The 18,757-nt window shown below is 52.0% G+C and overlaps 15 protein-coding genes across 15 annotated transcripts; 9 read left to right on the top strand and 6 right to left on the bottom strand.

The window, feature by feature from the left end:
* Positions 1-35: 35 nt before the first annotated feature.
* KL911_001401 (uncharacterized protein) lies at positions 36-1,205 on the bottom strand (the record flags this gene model as incomplete). Its single annotated transcript, XM_043196356.1, has 1 exon — positions 36-1,205. One exon carries the CDS (start codon positions 1,203-1,205, stop codon positions 36-38), a length of 1,170 nt encoding a protein of 389 aa, XP_043055974.1.
* Positions 1,206-1,297: 92 nt separating this feature from the next.
* KL911_001400 (uncharacterized protein) lies at positions 1,298-1,626 on the top strand (the record flags this gene model as incomplete). Its single annotated transcript, XM_043196355.1, has 2 exons — positions 1,298-1,348; positions 1,435-1,626. 2 exons carry the CDS (start codon positions 1,298-1,300, stop codon positions 1,624-1,626), a joined length of 243 nt encoding a protein of 80 aa, XP_043055973.1.
* A 17-nt stretch (positions 1,627-1,643) lies between these two features.
* Positions 1,644-2,339, top strand: KL911_001399 (uncharacterized protein; the record flags this gene model as incomplete). Its single annotated transcript, XM_043196352.1, has 2 exons — positions 1,644-1,738; positions 1,847-2,339. 2 exons carry the CDS (start codon positions 1,644-1,646, stop codon positions 2,337-2,339), a joined length of 588 nt encoding a protein of 195 aa, XP_043055972.1.
* A 205-nt stretch (positions 2,340-2,544) lies between these two features.
* Positions 2,545-3,312, top strand: KL911_001398 (uncharacterized protein; the record flags this gene model as incomplete). The annotated part of the gene is made up of 1 exon (XM_043196351.1): positions 2,545-3,312. One exon carries the CDS (start codon positions 2,545-2,547, stop codon positions 3,310-3,312), a length of 768 nt encoding a protein of 255 aa, XP_043055971.1.
* Positions 3,313-3,771: 459 nt separating this feature from the next.
* On the bottom strand, positions 3,772-4,563 carry KL911_001397 (uncharacterized protein; the record flags this gene model as incomplete). The annotated part of the gene is made up of 1 exon (XM_043196350.1): positions 3,772-4,563. One exon carries the CDS (start codon positions 4,561-4,563, stop codon positions 3,772-3,774), a length of 792 nt encoding a protein of 263 aa, XP_043055970.1.
* Positions 4,564-4,861: 298 nt separating this feature from the next.
* On the top strand, positions 4,862-5,959 carry KL911_001396 (uncharacterized protein; the record flags this gene model as incomplete). The annotated part of the gene is made up of 2 exons (XM_043196349.1): positions 4,862-5,537; positions 5,712-5,959. 2 exons carry the CDS (start codon positions 4,862-4,864, stop codon positions 5,957-5,959), a joined length of 924 nt encoding a protein of 307 aa, XP_043055969.1.
* Positions 5,960-5,997: 38 nt separating this feature from the next.
* Positions 5,998-6,672, bottom strand: KL911_001395 (uncharacterized protein; the record flags this gene model as incomplete). Its single annotated transcript, XM_043196348.1, has 2 exons — positions 5,998-6,386; positions 6,630-6,672. 2 exons carry the CDS (start codon positions 6,670-6,672, stop codon positions 5,998-6,000), a joined length of 432 nt encoding a protein of 143 aa, XP_043055968.1.
* Positions 6,673-6,737: 65 nt separating this feature from the next.
* Positions 6,738-7,313, top strand: KL911_001394 (uncharacterized protein; the record flags this gene model as incomplete). Its single annotated transcript, XM_043196347.1, has 1 exon — positions 6,738-7,313. The coding sequence occupies one exon, from the start codon at positions 6,738-6,740 to the stop codon at positions 7,311-7,313; it is 576 nt and encodes a 191-aa protein (XP_043055967.1).
* A 14-nt stretch (positions 7,314-7,327) lies between these two features.
* KL911_001393 (uncharacterized protein) lies at positions 7,328-9,610 on the bottom strand (the record flags this gene model as incomplete). Its single annotated transcript, XM_043196346.1, has 1 exon — positions 7,328-9,610. One exon carries the CDS (start codon positions 9,608-9,610, stop codon positions 7,328-7,330), a length of 2,283 nt encoding a protein of 760 aa, XP_043055966.1.
* Positions 9,611-9,698: 88 nt separating this feature from the next.
* KL911_001392 (uncharacterized protein) lies at positions 9,699-10,904 on the top strand (the record flags this gene model as incomplete). Its single annotated transcript, XM_043196345.1, has 1 exon — positions 9,699-10,904. The coding sequence occupies one exon, from the start codon at positions 9,699-9,701 to the stop codon at positions 10,902-10,904; it is 1,206 nt and encodes a 401-aa protein (XP_043055965.1).
* A 268-nt stretch (positions 10,905-11,172) lies between these two features.
* On the top strand, positions 11,173-13,263 carry KL911_001391 (uncharacterized protein; the record flags this gene model as incomplete). The annotated part of the gene is made up of 1 exon (XM_043196344.1): positions 11,173-13,263. One exon carries the CDS (start codon positions 11,173-11,175, stop codon positions 13,261-13,263), a length of 2,091 nt encoding a protein of 696 aa, XP_043055964.1.
* Positions 13,264-13,302: 39 nt separating this feature from the next.
* Positions 13,303-14,247, bottom strand: KL911_001390 (uncharacterized protein; the record flags this gene model as incomplete). Its single annotated transcript, XM_043196343.1, has 1 exon — positions 13,303-14,247. One exon carries the CDS (start codon positions 14,245-14,247, stop codon positions 13,303-13,305), a length of 945 nt encoding a protein of 314 aa, XP_043055963.1.
* A 57-nt stretch (positions 14,248-14,304) lies between these two features.
* Positions 14,305-16,014, bottom strand: KL911_001389 (uncharacterized protein; the record flags this gene model as incomplete). The annotated part of the gene is made up of 1 exon (XM_043196341.1): positions 14,305-16,014. One exon carries the CDS (start codon positions 16,012-16,014, stop codon positions 14,305-14,307), a length of 1,710 nt encoding a protein of 569 aa, XP_043055962.1.
* Positions 16,015-16,222: 208 nt separating this feature from the next.
* KL911_001388 (uncharacterized protein) lies at positions 16,223-17,182 on the top strand (the record flags this gene model as incomplete). The annotated part of the gene is made up of 1 exon (XM_043196340.1): positions 16,223-17,182. One exon carries the CDS (start codon positions 16,223-16,225, stop codon positions 17,180-17,182), a length of 960 nt encoding a protein of 319 aa, XP_043055961.1.
* A 34-nt stretch (positions 17,183-17,216) lies between these two features.
* On the top strand, positions 17,217-18,635 carry KL911_001387 (uncharacterized protein; the record flags this gene model as incomplete). The annotated part of the gene is made up of 1 exon (XM_043196339.1): positions 17,217-18,635. The coding sequence occupies one exon, from the start codon at positions 17,217-17,219 to the stop codon at positions 18,633-18,635; it is 1,419 nt and encodes a 472-aa protein (XP_043055960.1).
* Positions 18,636-18,757: the final 122 nt, after the last annotated feature.

Here is an 18,757-nt window from a genome sequence, read left to right as displayed (position 1 = left end):
TTTTTTTTTTATTTTTCAATTTTTATTTTATAGAGCTAATTAGTGTTCGTTATGGTACTTGACGTGTCCGCTCTATATATGCGCACAGCGCCCTTGGACACGTACGGGCGTTTCTGAGCGTACTCATGGGCCTCCTTGAGCATCTGCTTCAGCCGGTCGACCGCCTCGCGCGAGTTCTGGAAGTGGAAGGCCAGTCGGTAGCCCATAACTTTGAGGCCATATTTTTGAGACAGCGACGCGAGCACGTCCGGGTCAATCTTGAATTTCTTCGGGTCCAGAAATACAAAGTTCGTATCAGCTGGCGACTCCAGCGCAATACCGTTGGCCTCGCAGAACTGCGCAACGTCGCGCGCAAACTGGTGGCCGATCCGCAGCTTGGCCAGATTCTCGTCGATCGCAATGCTGGCCATTCTCGTCAGAATTCCCGCCTGGCGGATTCCTCCACCGTTCTGCTTCTTGAAATGGTTGGCTTTCTCGATGAATGCGCGCTCGCCAACCAAAATCGACCCGACGGGAGCACCCAAACCCTTGGATAGACACAGCGAGACCGAGTCGAAGTATTGGCAATACTCGCGGATGCTGACGCCGGTCGCGATGCTGGCGTTCCATAACCGCGCGCCGTCCAGATGCAGTTTCACGCCGTTCGCGCGACACCACTCCGAGATCTCGCGGATGTTGTCCAGGGGCATGATTATCCCGTGCAATGTATTTTCGAGCGAAATAACTTTTGTCGGAGCCATGTGGATATCGCCGTCGTCCGGGATGTAGTTCTCCAAAATATCGTCCAAAGTCAGATATAACCCATTCGCTGGTATAACCGGGGTCACCATCGCCTGCGACAGAGTCGCCAGCCCACCAGCCTCGTGTGCGTACACATGACCTCTGTAATCGCACAGGATCCGGTGCGGAGGCTGGTGCAAATGCGCCCGGAGCCCGATCTGGTTCGACATCGTGCCCGAACAGCAGAAAAGAGCAGCTTCCTTGCCCGCCATTTGCGCAACCTTGGCCTCTAGTGCCAAAGTATCCTCATCTTCTTTGTAGACAGAGTCTCCGACAGAGCACACGGCTGCCGACTGCAGCATCGTCGCAGTCGGCACCGTGAACGTGTCGGATCTGAACTCGTTGTGTGTTGGGTAGTTTTCGCAAACAGTCATGTCTGCACCAACAGGCGATCTGCCCGCCACTATATACTTGTCCCGACGCATGAGAAGTTTTTTTTTTGGGATGGGGTCGTGCACCAATCAAAACGGTTGGCGATAAGCTCTGCGAGATCTGGCTCAGGGACCGCCGATCGCATATGGAAAGAGGTCAGGGTAAACTAGATAAATCCACAAAAGTGCTCGGAGTTGTCCCGTGTTGCTGGGGCGTCTACAACGATCGTTAGGAGGCTCCGAAATTCGGGTCTCACGGGTCGTGCATGACCAAGACGGGTAGAAAATTCCACGGACGCTCATTGGGCGTCCTCGGGGCCTCAGCCTAGCTATGACTAATAGCAGGCGTAGGCTCGATATATGTCAGTCCATGCGATTATATAGGCCATTTAGGCGCGATTTGACCCTGTCTGCACTCCATATCGATAAGATAGAGCCGTCTGCAGGATTTGTGACTTGGGCCGAGCAGCCGTGACAGGGTGGCATTGTTTTATGCAGCCAGAGTCAAACGGTGTGCGGAGATTTACAGGTTTCATACAGGGACAGACACCTTGCACCGAGGAGTCAGAAAAGAGAATCGCAATGGTGTACGGGTGTATTGTACATCTATCTACCTAAGCCTTCACTTCTCTAATACCGGCTTCTCTGAATATGGAATCTCCCTCTGAGTAGGCTCTTCCGAGGCCAAACCCGAGGCCGAGCCACACTGGGAATGCTCTTCTTTTGAAAAAGAGAACGGACGCGAGCACGCCAGCTCCGAAGCCGAGACCAGACTTGACAATTCCGTTCGAGATGACCACATCCCACTTGGCGTTGACCAGGGACGTGGATGGAGAGGAGGTAGCGATTTCGGACATCTGCGAGTTAGTACTGTGGGATGGGGGTGCGTGGGCAGGCAACGTCGGGATCTGGCAGTATGCAGAGTGGTCGGCGGCGGCGGAAAATAATTATGAAGGTCTGTTGTGTGGAACAGCGATTGGGAAGTGTTGCTCTAGAACGACAGATCAATGGTGGTGGTGCAGAGTCGATAATCGTCTATTTCTTTCCGTGGTATCGCCATATCCGATGAGCTGGACACCAGATCCAGGGCGCATTGTCGATGTGCCCTTAAGCTGCCTAATTGCACGAGCATATTACCCGTATGGACCCCGTTTCGGTATACATACTGTTCAGCGTATGAGTCTTTAGTTTGTTTTCGAAAATTGATGGAAAATGAATGGTCTGGCATAAGCCCCTGTGCGCGCGAGTTGTACTGCACGTCGGTCGTCGCGTCGCTGGAAAAGTCCCACAGGTTGCAGGGCTTAGTTGCCCCAGCGTAACTCACGTGACAGATTTTACTCCGTCTCTCTCACCTCTACATTTTCAGGTCTGAAAAATTTTATTTCCAACCAACATGGGTAGAGTTATCAGAAACCAGAGAAAGGGTGCCGGCTCCATCTTCACTTCGCACACCAGACTCAGAAAGGGTGCTGCTAAGCTGAGAACCTTGGACTACGCCGAGAAGCACGGATACATCAGAGGTGTGGTGAAGCAGATCTTGCACGATCCTGGCCGTGGAGCTCCATTGGCCAAGGTTGTCTTCAGAGACCCATACAAGTACAAGCTCAGAGAGGAGACCTTCATTGCCAACGAGGGTGTGTACACCGGACAGTTCATCTATGCCGGTCAGAAGGCCTCTTTGAACATCGGTAACGTGTTGCCATTGGGAGCCCTGCCAGAAGGTACCATCGTTTCCAACGTGGAGGAGAAGGTTGGCGACAGAGGTGCTCTTGGAAGAACCTCTGGAAACTACGTGATTGTCATTGGCCACAACCCAGACGAGAACAAGACCAGAGTCAAGCTTCCATCTGGTGCCAAGAAGGTCCTGTCTTCTGACGCCAGAGGTGTCATTGGTGTGATTGCTGGTGGAGGAAGAATCGACAAGCCATTGCTCAAGGCCGGAAGAGCCTTCCACAAATACAAGGTCAAGAGAAACTCGTGGCCAAAGACCAGAGGTGTGGCCATGAACCCTGTTGACCACCCTCACGGTGGTGGTAACCATCAACACATTGGTAAGGCTTCTACGATCTCGAGAGGCGCTGTTCCTGGTCAAAAGGCCGGTTTGATTGCTGCCAGAAGAACTGGTTTGCTGAGAGGTTCGAAGGACAAGAACGACGACTAAGTACTGGGAAATAGCAGAGTAATCATCTACAGATAAGTGTTTTTATGCCTACATTAAGCAAGGCCTGTATACCTTCGCTTTAGTTGCTTTTCGACAGCCTTCTTATCCTACGCGTGCAACGCACTGTTCAATCCACTTTTTATTAACTATATCATTGCCTAGTTCTTCTTCTGAGCAGCCAAAGCCTTAGCAGTTCCGTGCAAAGCGTATCTGTGGTTTCTTCTGAACTTAGAATCCACACCCTTCAGAGAAGGGTATCTGTGGGTCTTTGGCTTCTTGATACCGTTTCTGTGGGCCTTTCTGGTCTGGTTGTGGGCGGTGTGGTTCTTCGACTTAGCCATGGTGAATAATAAGTTGGCGAATATTTTTTACGCACTTGCAATATACTACTTGGAGGTGGCAGGTGTATATTTTTCGCAGTCACAGTTTTCAGAAAGTACACACATCTATGTAGCCAGGCTACTGGGCCTGAACTCTACTTCTCTTGGCCAGCTTGGCGATCGTTTTGGCGCCCATGATGCCGCCGCCCCACTGCTTTCTGGCCTGCTCGTACTTCTCGGCGAAGTTGGCGTCCACTGTAGAAACAAGCTTGGCCAACGTAGCCTCGTCCTCGGGCCGGACGTCCACCAGCGCAACAGCGGCAGCGGTCTTCTGGTGGACAAGGGTTCCCAATCTCGCCTTACCCTTGACTATCGCGTACGGGATGCCCATCTTTCTGCACAGAGCAGGCAGAAACACCACCAGCTCGACGGGATCCACGTCGTTGGCAATGAGCACCAGCTTGGCCTTCCTGTGCTCAATCAGCGAAACAACGTGGTTCAGCCCGTACTTGACCACAAACGGCTTGCAAGAAACGTCCTCGTTCCTGCTGCCGTCGGCAAGGGCAGCCGCCTTCCTCGCCAGTCTCTCCTTCTTCTCGGCCTTGGTCTCTGGTCTGTACTTGTTGAGCAGCTTGAACACCTCAACGGCAGAGTTCCGGTCCAAGGTGTTGGAGAACTGAGCAATGGCAGGCGGCACCTTGAGTCTCATCGTCAGTACCTTCTTCTGTCTCTGCAGTCTCACGTACTGCGGCCACTTGACAAACCGGTTCAGGGCCCGTTTCGGCTGGATGTTCTGCCCGATTCCGTAGTTTCTGGGCGTAGCGTCGTAAACAGACGTCTTGACAGCTTTCTGCTGTTTGGCTAAAGGCGCTGGAGCAACTTTTTTCGAAGGCTGGGTCATCGAGGTTAGTACTCTAGGAAATTCGGTCATCGAGCACTAATCTCTACAGTTTGTCGAGCAAACTCAGCAAAAAAAAGATGCGCACCGTGTCTCGGTACGTTTACGAAGATCCGGCCGCATCTCAGAGATATGCGCCGTCTTTAGCCGTACTTACCATAACGTTTACTGATTAAAAAATTTTCCCACGCCAGTTTTAGGTACGTCACACCTCAAACCCAATTTTACTTATCTAAATGGTCCTTGCCAGCTTCTCTCCTCTTGCCGGCGCAGAGACGCCCTCCCAGCTGCGCACCCAGCTTTCGGGCATTGCCGGCTCCATCTCGCTCGCATGCTGGCTGGTGCTGCTTCTGCCGCAGCTAATCGAGCAGTGGCGGCTGAAATCGGCAGAAGGCATAAGCCCCCTGTTCCTTCTGTTCTGGACGCTCGGAGACATCCTGAACCTCGCAGGCGCGCTGTGGGCGGGCCTGCTACCCCAGGTGATTTTGCTGGCCGCGTGGTTCACCGTCGCAGACGCCTTTACGCTGGCGTTCTACTACTACTACACATACGTGTATCCGAAGAAGAAACAGCCGGAAAGCACGCCGCTGCTGACAGACACGCCGCGTCGCAAGTCGTCCACCATCGAGGACATCGTGCTCCAGCCGCAGAACCACTCCGTGCTGGTCAGGTACGTGCTGCCGCTGCTCGCCGTGTTTGTGGCCGGCGTCATTGGCTATCTGTGCTCGTCGCCAGCCAAGGCGCAGCCAGACATCGAGCTGGCCATTGGCCCGCAGATCTGCGGGTACTTGAGCGCAGCGCTGTATCTGAGCGCCCGGCTGCCGCAGATCTACCAGAACTACACCAAGAAATCGTGTCGCGGGCTGAGTCTGCTCTTCTTCATGTTCTCGACCTTGGGCAACGTCACGTACGGCCTGCAGATCCTCTTGTACCGCTCGGATTGGGACTACGTTGTGCTCAACAGCAGCTGGCTGTTGGGCTCGCTGGGCACCATTGCGGAGGACCTTGTGATTTTCGCCCAGTTCTATATGTACAGACAGTCGGAGACGGCGGTGTTTGAGTAAAAAAGGTGAAATCAGATTAAATAAAATATTTATTTACTCATGTCCAATATTGTCGAGATATCCGACAGGCTCAACTCGCCGCTGCCGTTCAAGCCGCCCTCGTACAAGCCCGCCAAGCGCAGACACCGGTTCCTAAGGCAGATCCTCAACGACGAGGCCAAGCGCATCCAGCTCAAGCAGCAGCACGCCCACGACCCGAACCTCATCACATACCAGTCGCTGTCTGCGCCACCCTCGCTCAGACCCACCAAGACCTACTGCGACATCACGGGGCTGCCCACGCACTACAAGTCCCCGCACAACCAGCTCAGATACTACGACAAAGAGTGCTACGACATCGTCAAACACATGGCCCCCGGCGTTGACCAGCAGTATTTGGCGTTGCGCAGTGCCAACGTGGTGCTTAAGTAGATAATGAACGGTTTTCCCATCTGGCAACGGCCTCCTTGACCTGACGGTCGAACCGCGGGTTCTCGATCTCCTCGTTTTCGGACTCAATGCTCTTGAACGGGTTGCACACCAGCTTGAGGTATGCGCGCTGGATCTCGGCAAAAAGCCCGTTTAGGCCCTCGTCCGGCAGCTCGTTCTCCGCGCGTGTAGCCCCCACGACGATCCGAAGCCCCGTGCTCGTCTGCTGTCCAAACACGTACACCCCGTCCTGCACAAACAGCAGAACATAGGTTTTTTTCGTGTTTGGGTCTGGGGCCGGCTGTGCAAACGGCGACTCAAAGATGTCCAGCGACATGTGCGACAGGAAGTTGTACTTGAGCAGCTCGTTGGCGGTGCGCTCGTCTGCGGCGCCCCCCGCCACAAACGGCTGGATGTACAGGGGCCGGTTCTGGTTAGCGTAGGCTGGGGAGTACTTACATCTCTCGAGATGAGCGAAACAAAAAGAATGGTCATGAGAAATAAAATCGACGCGTCGACGAAATATATGAAGGAAGACTGGTCTACCGATGCATGGATCGAGCATGGCCGGTTGCCACCTCAGGGGCCCGTGAACGTGCTGTTGACAGCCGCAATGGCCTGCGAAACGGCCGGCATCGTAGCTGCTCAGCCTCGCAAGTTGCAGCTGCATAGGCCTGCTCCGGACGGCCTGCAGCGTATCGACCCAATTTTTTTAATTTTTTTTTCCCTATCAACATGTCTACAGAACTTGCTGAAATCGCGGCAGAACTCAAGTCCGCGCTCCATCAGTATCCGAACTTCCCCTCCGAGGGCATCCTGTTCGAGGACTTCCTTCCTATTTTCAGATCACCGGCTCTCTTCAACAAACTGATCAAGGCGTTCAAGATGCATCTGGAGGCCCGGTTCCCTGACCAGACCATCGAATATATCGTCGGACTGGAGTCCAGAGGCTTCCTGTTTGGCCCGACGCTCGCCCTGGCTCTCGATGCCGGCTTTGTGCCGATCAGAAAGAAGGGAAAGCTGCCCGGAGAGCTGTACAGAGCTGCCTACACGAAGGAGTACGGCGAGGACTTCTTCGAGATACAGGTCGAGTCCATCCCCGAGGGGTCGAATGTGGTGATCGTCGACGACATCCTGGCCACCGGAGGCTCTGCCAGGGGCGCCGGCCAGCTCGTCCAGATGTGCAAGGCCAATATCCTCGAGTTCTGCTTCGTGATGGAACTCGACTTCCTCAAAGGCAGAGACAAACTGCAGGCAGACACGTTCACGCTTCTCAGCGGCCAGACCGAGTCCCTCAAGGGGTCTAAATAGATTCTATTGCTAAACTATTTCTTCTTGAAAATGAGGTTGCGGCCGCTCGTCACGGGCCGCTTTTTCTTTGGCGCAGCCACGGGGCCCTCGTTCTTGTACGGCTCGAACACCTTGCGCTTTTTCTGCTGCGGCTTCGAAACCATTATCTTTTGCGACGTGTCGAGTTTCTCTGTGGCCGGCGTGTCCTGCTTGCGTCTTCGCTGCTGGTGCTTGCGCAGCGTGATGATCTCGTCCGGCGCCGTGCTCGTCAGACGGCTTTCTGGCTCCGGCGTCTCTGCTTCTGCTTCCTGCTCTGGCTGCTCTGGCTGCTCCTCTGCAGGCTCCACAGAAACGTCAACTGCAACGTCTCGCTGGCTTCCTAAATACTCCAACGCCTTTTCCAGCCGCTGCTGCTTCACGTCGGCACCAATAAAAGTCACCCCCCCGTTTCTGGTGTACCGCACCGCAAACACGCCGTTGCCGGCCTCTTTCGCCAGCACAATGCCGTCGTAAATGGGCCTGTTGGCCGCCTCAAAATCCTGCTTCACCGTCTCAAACGCCAGTTCAGCGTCCTTGGAGCCACCTTGCGTCGTTGCCGGCTTTGTCTCGTAAACGCTGTCCCACAGCGCCGCGTCCATCTGCTTCAGCTCCTCCAGACAGTTCTGGATCAACATAACAAGCTCCTTCAGCCTCGTGCGCACGAACTGCGACCCGCCAAACCGCGAGGACGAGTTCACCACCTCCAGCACAGTCCGCTCGCTGACCTCCTCCGAGTCCTGGCTAAAAGCGTTCACCAGCGACACAAGCATGAAATCAGACATGATGTAACGCGGCGACTCGTCCTCTCGCCGCGCCTGCTCGTCCCGCCATTTGAAAAGCACCTCCAGCAGAGGTCTCTTGGCCATCGGAATCGAGTTCGAGTGCGCCAAATTGCTCCACGGAAGGTTTGTAGCGTTCTGCACCGACAATAGCCCGTTTTTAAACTCGGGAAGCTGCGGCACAGACTGGTTGGTAGCAACAACTTCTGCGCCGCTGGAAAACCCGTTTGCCGACTTGACGTTTCTGGGTTTGAACGTCGAGTACTCGTACCGTCTGTTCGACACCCTGCGTGACTCGTACAAAACCTTTTTCAGTTTGTCCGGATTCTGCACTAGCTCGCGGTGCATCTTGTAGAAAACCTCAATCAGAAAATGCGTGTCTGCTTTGGCGTAGTTCTTCATTTCCGAGTTCAGCGGCCGCAACCTCCAGTCGGCCAGCTGCCATTTCTTGGACGTCTTGAATTTCACATACGTTTCCAGTAAATGCGCAAGCGAATGGCGGCCTAGCCCCAGTTCTCTGGCTGCGTGGTAAGTGTCAAATAGCGAAACAACATACAGCCCAAGGTCCCTCTGCAGCCAGATTATGTCCATGAACGCGCCATGGAAGACTTTGACGATGTTTGGGTCCGTGAAGATGACGTTAAGATTCACCAGATGTGGCCTGAGCTCTGGGCTCAACGGGTCGATCAAGTAGTCCTTTTTTGTGTCTGTGGTTAATTGCATCAAACAGGTGATTCCGTGGTACGTTCTGTAGTCGTGGTGCTCCAAATCAACGGCAATAACCCTGCATCTGCTAAGCTCAACGAGCAGATCGTCCAGCTGCGCTGGATTGTCGATCCAGGTCGGCTCCTCGCTCTCTTTCCACGGAATCGAGTCGAAAGATTCTTGCTGCTGCAAAATCCACTCTGGGTACGGCTGGTTCATGATCTCGTAGGAGTATGGGTTCTCGTAGTGCTCGGGCACGTCCGGAGCAGCGCACACCAGCTGCACACTCTTCTGGAGCGGGATCAATGCGTTTGGCTTTGATGTAATAAGCGGCTTGAAAGGCGATGTCTCGAAGTTGTTCACAGGAGTTTTGAAGAGCAGCTGGGGCTTCTCGATTTTCAGTGACTGTGGAGTGCTCTTGCGGGTTCCCGAAGTGTCATTTTCGTCCAGGTAGGTAAATTCGTCCTTTGCGTGGCTGGTCTGCTCCTTCTTTGTGCCCTCCTCGAGCGCTATTTCGGCGTTTTCAAACAGTGTATCCAGCACACTGCTCACAACTTTCCAGTTTTCGTCCTTTTTGTCGGCGTGGAGCTGGCCGTCCTGGTCACTCGAGATAGAAAAAGCGTTGGGAAGCAGCTCGTTCAGAAGGTCTATGAGATGCTGGTTCAGAGCTGTGCTTTCGCTTTTCACCGTCGCATCTATGCTGTTGTAGAACGAAATATCCTTGGCATTCACGGCCGAGGATAAACGAATCAGACTGATTAGCGATGGAGCCAAGGACTCCAGGTCAAAAGACATTGCTTGAATTTTTTTTTATTTTATTTTTTTTAGACAAAATATTCAAGTAATTTTCCCAGCCAATTTTCTTAGTGGCAAATAATTCAACATGTCTCCAATCGACGCGGATGCTTCGACTGTTTTGATTACACTTCGAGAGCAAATCGAGCCTTCGGGAGACTCCGACCTTGTTGGTGCTATGTACCAGCTCGAGGACCTGTACGAGCGGAAATTGTGGTTCCAATTGTCTGAGGTGCTGTCGCAGAAGGTTTACAAGAATGAAAATAGCAAGCCGATCAGACTAAAGCTGTTTGAGAACTTCGTACTGAAGATCAACGACAAAATCAACCAACTCAAGCTGATAGAATTTCTGCTTCTGTCTCTACAGGATTGCGACTTGAAAGAGCGCCTCGAATACTTGACCAATGTCAAAGACCTCATCAAAAACAGAAAGAACATCAAAAAAACCGATGACGACGACATCGCTGACATAGAAATCATCCAGGCACTGCTTTTCCTAGAAATCGAGATTGCAGGAGTCAAACTGAATTTGGGATTTGTGGACGAAGCCTCAGCCATCATCGACGAATGCTCGAAGAAAATCGACAAGATCAACTGGTCCCTGGACAACAGGATCAATGCTAGCTACTATTTCACGAACGCCAGTCTTATGAAGCTCAAGGGCGACTACACTGCCGTTTACTACAACTCTCTGCTGTTTTTGGCGTGCATCGACAATCTCGACAATCTTGCCAACAAGCATGCGATTGTCAAGGATATCTGCGCAAGTGCGTTGCTCGGGGACAAAATCTACAATTTCGGAGAGATCATCATGCACGACATCTTCCAGTATCTGGATATTGCCTGGCTGAAACAGCTAATTCTTGCGCTCAACTCTGGCGACTTGGCTGTTTTTGAGCAAGTAATTGGCAGCCCAGAGATCAAGCAGATCCCGGAGATTGCCTCCAATGTTGGATTCCTCAAGCAGAAGATGTGCATCATGTCACTGACCAAGCTGATTTTCAATAGTCCAACACAGAATAGGACGTTCAAGTTCGACGCAATTATCAAAGAGGTGCCATTCCTGCAAAACTACGACGAGGTGGAGAACCTGCTCATCAAATGTTTCAGTTTACAGCTGATGAAGGGACTGATCAACGAGGTCAACTCCGAGGTTGAGATCTCGTGGATTCAGCCAAGAACAATGACGTTGGACCAGATCGAGGCCATGAAGAAGAAGCTTATTATGTGGAGTGATAAGGTGAGCGATCTGAACCAGTACATGGCTTCTGCTGGCAAAGAATTATGGGTCTGATTGCAAATCCTATATCATACTGTATCGTTTAGCTAATGTAAAGATGTATCGATCGGAATATTTTCTAATCTTCGCCTGTGGGGGCAACTGTTTTTTTTTTTTCGAAGTGGCAAATGGGAGTGGGAGTATTAGAATTGAATATTTTATCAAAATAGCTGGATAAATCGCCCTCGAGAATATATTTATTATACACGGAGACCTACCACCCAAGGTGTTGTACAGTTCCTTCAAATACGAGAAGCCGCCCTCATTGTACAATATTCATTAGATGAGAGATTCCAACAACAAATCAGTAACAGCCAACAAGGCAGCAGTATCGATAACATCCACTTTGTATGACCGGCGAGCCCTGGATTGCACTGAGGACAAGCCTCTGGTAAACTCCTTGAACCACCTCACGTTCCTAGCCTCGTCTTCACTGAAAGTTCGCGAGGCGTTGTCCCAGGATGGAGGACTGGAAAGATTGGTCGATATTCTGTACGAATGTCAAAGTCCAACTACCGAGAAGGAAAAATGCATCAGTGCGTGGAAATGGGTGCTTGCGTTTCAGTGTTTGGTTCTGGTGGGGACTAGAGGCAACGAGAGAATAAGAAAGAAAGTGGTGGATGCTGGAATGATTCCTATAATCGCTACGATTCTTGACAACTATGTTATCTCGAAGAAGACGGCGTGGAATTCGCACCTGCAGAGCAATAAAGACCACTATCTTAACGTTAGAACTACCAGCACTGCCAACACTACAGTCACGGAAGGAACCTCTGAAATAAGTGACGACCTACTAACGAACGCATCCTCGTTTACGGCTGCCACGGACGAGTCGCAACTGGCACAGCAGCAGCAACGCAGCAACGAAATGTACGACGACTTCAACAATGACCAAATCAACGAAGTGTTTCAGAATGTCAGACGCCTCGTGGAGGAGGCAAACCAGACAGTCATGGAGGCGGAGGCTGAAATCCAGAAACATGAGCAGCATAAGAAGAAAACGTTAGGCGATCTAGCGTTGGGTGACGCAGAGGCCCAGCTTGACGAGGAATACTCCAAGATATCCAAGTCCCTCACTTTCCTGAATTTCCTCGACAGACTCAACACTACCGACGATATTTCCAAAATCAATCAAGAGCTCCTGACAAGTTATAGCGAGCTGACCAGGAACGCGGTGTTTACAAACCAGCTAGTGAACAATCCCGAGATCTCGAACATTCTCAGGGAAAATATGTCCTCGACGGATCTGCCATTTTTCAGAGCTACGGAGGACAAATTCAATCAGTCCATTCCGCGCAATTTTGAGAACGGGATCTTGATCCCGAAGGAAGACGACGTCATCTGGTCGCTGCAGGTTTTGGCGTTCATCTCAAAGTACACTTATTTGAGATACAAACTTGCCGATACCTACATTGTTAACGGGTTGTCACTTAGAAACTACAATATACCACCTCCTTTGGAGACAGATTGCGACATGAACGAAACGGGCGATTTACTAAACGACATATATGATGACGAGGACAGTTCGGAGGACGAAGACGTGGCGAACGGCCTGAACGAGTTTGTGATTCCGAACGAAAATAAATTTGGCGTGGCTTCGGGTCTGACGCGCCAGCAGTTCCCCGAGAACTTATGGCTGGGCTCTAGCTCGTCGAAGTCCAAACGACAAAAGTACAGCGATCGCAAGTGCGAGTCGAAATATGCGCATCTGTTACGGGATTACAACTCACTTATAAACGAGCAGGATCGGATAGAAAAGGCAACGAAGCTAGAAAAGTTTGCTCTGAATATTTCGCGGTACGCACATCGTGAACACAATATTCTGAGACTCCGGAATAATCAGATCTACAAACGCAAAAGAGAAAAATACGCTTCTACATGGGACTACGATGAATGGGACGACTTCGAAATGGGGCCTCTGTCTCTGATGCTCCCCAATTCTCAAACAATCGACCCAAACATCCGTCCCATCAAACGGGTCAACATATTCCCACTTGTCGAAAAGTTTACTGTCAAGCATTTGCATTCTAAGGACATTACCTACTGGGCCTCTGTGATCGTGCGAAATTCCAACAGAAAGGATGAGAGTAAAGGCGGAAGACGACAGTGCGCCTACTTTGGCTGCGGCAAATGGGAAGACGAGCCTCGCCAGTTTGCCAAGTGCCGGCGATGTAAGCGTGCGAAGTATTGTTCGAAAGAGTGTCAGTCGAAGGCTTGGACGTACCACAAGTATTGGTGCAATGCTGCTAGCGGGTCTACCAGCACGAATACAGCGTCCGGAACGGAAGCGGGAGCCCAGAGCTGGAGCGAGCAAGCCGAGCAGACAGACCAGACAGATCAGGACCAGGATTCTGCACTTGGACAGTCGCAGTAAAAAAAAGTTTATGGAGTTTATTAGCATCAATATATTAGGCTAGACAAACAGCCTCGATTCCACCATGAACGTCAGCTTCATGGTTTGCTCCATGAAAGTCAGCGTGAGAACGGTGTGAGGAGCAATTCTGAGCAATTGTGCTCCGAATCCTTTATAAAGAGCACCGATACCCTCGCTCTTGACGGTCTTGATCAGACAATCGATGGGGCCAGAGTACTTGTTTCCCTTCTGGTTGTAGACTCTGGTTAGAATAACGTCTCCTGGGTTCATCACCACGCCAACTCCGAGACCCGCGATAGTACTGGAAAGCAGGTGAAGATGCGGGCCTTCCTCAATAAGTCCCGTCTTCAGCAGCTCGTGCTTGGCAAAGTTGTAGATCGGCAATTGAACCGAAGAGCCCATACCGGTTCTAATGATGGCAGCATCCACTCCTCTGAAAAGTCCTTTCAATCCGCCTTGTCTATATTGCGAAACAAGCCCGTTCCACGTCGATGTGTAATGAGTTTGCTCACCGATCTTAATACTGGGCGAGTACGACTGCATCCGCGTTTTGATGAGGTAGAAAGGCGAGCCAACAATGGCACCGGCTATACCAGATAGCGCTCCTGCTGCGACGTTGACTGGAATGCTTTGGACGGAATGTGCGTTCTGAGACGGAAAGATAATTGTGTTGATGAAGTTTCTCACCGGCTCATACAAGCCGAGACGACATCCGTTCAGTCCAAGTTGGTAGACGTACGCACAGAAAAGACCTTTCTGACACCCCCTAATACCCTCATTTTTGTAGATAAGCCCCAGAGCCTGGAACGGATTTTTGTAAACTCTCGGAGTGTTGGTTGCACTGGACAGCTCTCCTTCCAGCTGCATTCTAGTTTTCACCAGCTCGATCGGATTCGTCATCGTCACAGCTCCGCAGGCCGCGAGTCCTCCAGCGATGAAGCCGCCGACCGTGGACACTTTTTGAGACGCTGTTTTGTCCGACATCTAGATAAAGTGGAAAAAAATAAATTCAACAATCCAAAAAAGTATCGCTTTTTCCCGTCATAGTTTATCCTTGATACCGTTCAGACGATATTTCACGTCCCTCAGAACTTTCGACTCTGGGTTCCAGTTATCAAATTCCTTGAAAACCATCTCAATTTCCTTCTCCCCATCGTCCAATCGCTTCTTGACATCGAAAAACAGGCCTCTGGTGCACCACGGCAGCGTGAACGGATTGCTGCCCACGTCCGAGACGTCTATCTCGTGAAATCGGACTGGCTGCCTAACTACAAGGCTGGAGTCCATTGTTTTGAGCGCGAAGTTGAGTGCGAGCTTGTATACGTCGGGGCTGTTGTAGATGCGAGAGTGGCCACCGCCAGTAAGCGGGCCTGCCAAAGCGTGACTCATTTCCGCGATCACTCCGTGGTCCGTATACCCCAGATTCTGTAGCATGCACGAGAGCTTCACTATGCGCGCCACAAAGTCTGGAGTGTTCGACTTGCCGTCAATATAGACCGCCTTGTATATGTTGGGGTGCGAGATATGGCAGCCGATTGCGGAGTAGAGAGGAACCAGCTGGTCGTTGACAGACCCCACAAGCGTGATCTTCACGTTGTGTGCAATCAGATTGCGCACGCTTTCCAAGTACTTGCGGCTTTGCAAGCTCTGAAAATTCTGGAACTGGAACAGCTCCAGCATGGACTCGTTCTCGATAGACGAATAGGCCCTAATAAATAGCGACTGGTCCATCCCGTAGTAGGGACCAATGTTAATACCTGCCATTCCCAAGATGGCTATGCGCTTGTTGTCTGCAATGAGGCCATGTTCTATCATCTTGGAGATGAGCATCATGGCCACCGGAGTGCCCTGCGAATGCGCGCACACATAGATGAAATCTGCCTTTTCCACCTCCTCGTGCCACTTCTGCATCGCCTCGAAGAAGAACTCCACTCTGTCGAAGATTTTGCCCTCCTTTTCAAGTGCTATTTTCTGTGTCTCGATGCTCATTCCCTGTTCTTGGGCCCACGCGCTGATCGCATCTTCCGCCGCCTTTGCAAACCGTGCAGAAGTGCCTGTGGGCTCCCCAATAAGCGGGCGGATCATTTTGGTAGGGAAGAACCCGTGGACGCCAATGATGAGCACTCGTCGGAAGCTCGACGCACGGATCTTTCTGCTAAGATGGCCAACGGGCGCTGGCTCGCGCCCCGCCAGCAACATGAGATTATTGACGGCGGAATAAACGTAGGTTCCAGGCGTAACACACGGCAGCGACTCGAACTGCGGTACCACCAGATCCGGCCTGCTCGGAGCAGACGACAGTTTCTGTTTTTTCTTTTTGGGCGAGACGACCGGATCCTGTCTCACCGGCTCAGACAGCGTGGCTTCTGTCTCCACTGCGGTCGGTTGGTCCACGGGTCTAGTATTCCTGGACCAAAACGACCACGATTGCGCACGGTCCTTGGTCTCCTTGGGCGGTTCCAGCTCCTCATTCTCGGTATCCTTACATACAGGCCCAGCTTTCGGCTCCAATTTCGGACTCACAGGCTCGCTCTTGAGCGATTTGAGCGAGGCGTTCGATGTCGAGCCGGTCTGCAGTTGCTGCGTCTTGGAAAACGTCCAGGAGTTTAGCAGCTTCCTAGGCGCTGAGTCAGCAGAAAGGTCTGTGGTACTGCCATTTTCCTGGTTCTGGTCGTCCTCAAACACCTGGCTCTTCACCGATCGCAGCAGCTGGTCTATGGTGCCTCTCTTACCCTTGGCTGCGTTACTCATTGGGGAGTGCGAGGTCAGCCGCCTTATAATGTCTTGTATTTCGCTCTTCAAAACAGGATCACTGCAGCAGGTCGTAAATGCCGATGCTGCGGAGCAGAAGCAGAGCTAAAAAGAACAAGGGATATGTCTTGTGTCAAAATTAAATACCCCAGTAAATCTAAAATAAAACCACGACACTGCCAGGATCGCGACGCGAATATTTATCAACATGAACAAGGTGTCTCCAAAGATGGCGCAAAAACGCACGATCACCGACTTTTTCGCGGTGAAAAGGCAGAAGTCGGACTCTGTGGCCAAGAGCGTGGTGTCGGAGACGCAAGTGGTCCGAAAGACGGATTCCGTGAAGAAACAAATCACTCTCCAGGTGACCACAACAAGCTCCTTCAATAAACAGAAGTGGGTCAACTCGCTGACTCCCGAGCAGAAGGATCTGCTCGAGCTGGAGATCTCGAGCATGGAATCGTCATGGCTTGCTCTGCTGCACCAGGAACTGACCAAACCCTACTTTTTGGGTCTCAAGAGATTCCTGCTTTCTGAATGGAAGTCTCAGACTGTCTTCCCTCCCAAGGAGAACATCTACTCGTGGACGCGTCTGACGCCAGTCAACAATGTCAATGTGCTTGTTCTTGGCCAGGATCCGTACCACAACTACAACCAGGCTCACGGACTCGCGTTCTCTGTTCAGGACCCTACTCCGCCACCTCCGTCTCTGAAAAACATTTACAAGTGTCTGAAAAAAGAGTATCCCAAGTTTGAGATCCCCAGGAAGGGCGACCTCACGAAATGGGCCCAGAACGGAGTCCTCATGCTCAATACGTGTCTCACGGTGCGCGCCCATAACGCCAACTCACACTCGGGCAAAGGCTGGGAACAATTCACCATGCAGGTCATCAAGAAGCTGATCGAGCACAGAAACAGGAACGGCAAGGGTCTGGCCATCGTTGCGTGGGGGTCGCCTGCTCAGAAGACCGTGTTCAACGTCGGCAAGATCGACTGGAGCCTGAACCTGTTTCTGAAGTCTGTCCATCCGTCTCCGCTCAGTGCGGCACGCGGATTTTTCGACTGCCAGCACTTCACCAAGTGCAACGCGTGGCTCGAGGAAAAATACGGCAAGGAGGCGAGAATTGACTGGGCCTTAGTGGACGGAAATACAGTTTTGGAGAATTAATTTAGATAAAAAAATAAATACACTGCTGTGACTTATGGACTATCACAAGGTGTACTCTTATGCGTCTGACGAGCTGTTGGCGCCGGAAACGCTGTGTTTTGCTCTTTTCTATGTCGGCGTATACAAAGACGAGGCCCAAATCAGGACAGAACTCACCCAGCTCAAGCATAATCTGGACGTAGAGCTCAGACCGTACCTAGACCACTATCCGTGGCATGTCCGGCCTGTTGAGTACCAGCTGGTCGACGATAGACACTGTTTTCTGTATGGAGAGCTCGAATACGGCGAAAACATGGACGATCTGTGGGTGGTTGCCAGTCTGCTGTTCAGATTCACGTCCAGGAGCGAAAACATATACTTGCATCTCTATGACCAGGACCGCGAGTTTCTGCTGATCGAGGCTGCCCAGCAGGTTCCTGGGTGGCTGGATCCAGACTGCGCATCAAACAGAGTTTGGGTCAACTCGCGAAGGGTGGTCTGCGTCCCGAAAGAGTACTGCGAAGGGCGGAATCTGGACCTTGAAGAGGCCCTTGCGTTTCTGCAGTCAGCCAGCTACCGTTTAGAGGTCCTCAGCGACGTCACGGAGGAGCTGGTGCGCAAGAAGATTGCCAATTATCCGCAGGAAGCTCTGAAACACATCACAATGGAGTCGCTGCTGGTTTCGGAGCAAACGGCACGCAAGCTCGTTGGCCGGCCTGCGTACGTCGCTGGAGCAGCCATTTCGCATTTTCTGGAGCCCCTGCGGCTGTTAGGACTCCGGCTCGGCGGCCAGCGACCGTCCAGACAGGTGACACTAAACATTAGAGTCAATGCGATAGTGCACACGGATTTGCAAAAGTACGGCGAGACGGCGGCAGGGATGGGCGAGATTGCCGACCGGGCGATCCAGGAGGAGGAATTCCGAGAGAATATAGACGAAGCTGACTTTGAGGACCTGTTAAAGCAGCACAACGAAATCACAGAGCACGACCCGTTGCAGCGGGAGCTTCTGCGGTACAACGTGATAGACAAACTTGTTGAGTGGGAGCCGCCGGAGCAGGTGGAGGAGGAGGAGAAACAGCGCTACGACGAGGACATGGTCCAGAAGGTGAAACAGTTCATGAGTAGAGAGACAGACTGGGCTGGGGCAGGGTCCGAGAGCGATGATGACGAGAAGGCGGCAGACGAGAGCGAGAGCTCGCGTATACGGGACTATTTCAGGCAAGAGGGAGTCGATATTGACGAAGACGACTTCTTTGAGTTCTTCTGTCGTGAGGCGTTGCAGCTGAGCAAAGAGGACATGGAGCAACTGCGAGGGGCGGACTCAGACGATACGGATGGAGATACGGGCCGCGATGGGGAGAACGCGGCGGAGGAAAGCCCCGCAGAGGATTTGGAGGTGCTGTCGAACCTGCTGGCGGCGCTGGGGTCGGGCAGCTCGCCGGCCGCCACGATTCTGAATAATCTTAAGTAACCCGTACACCGTATTTATTTTTATTGCAGCTTTTGATAACAGACTAGAACAGGTAACAACACCGACGAGTGCTTCTTGTGTTATAGGACCCTAAGACCGCGCGCACAGACAGAAACAGCTAG

This window comes from Ogataea haglerorum (assembly GCF_019207285.1).
Source record: "Ogataea haglerorum isolate 81-453-3 chromosome Unknown 81-453-3_NODE_3_length_672639_cov_96.912891, whole genome shotgun sequence".
Taxonomy (NCBI): Eukaryota; Fungi; Ascomycota; class Pichiomycetes; order Pichiales; family Pichiaceae; genus Ogataea; species Ogataea haglerorum.
The sequence above is the reverse complement of the archived record's forward strand: the minus strand, read 5'-3'. Positions and strand labels throughout refer to the sequence as shown.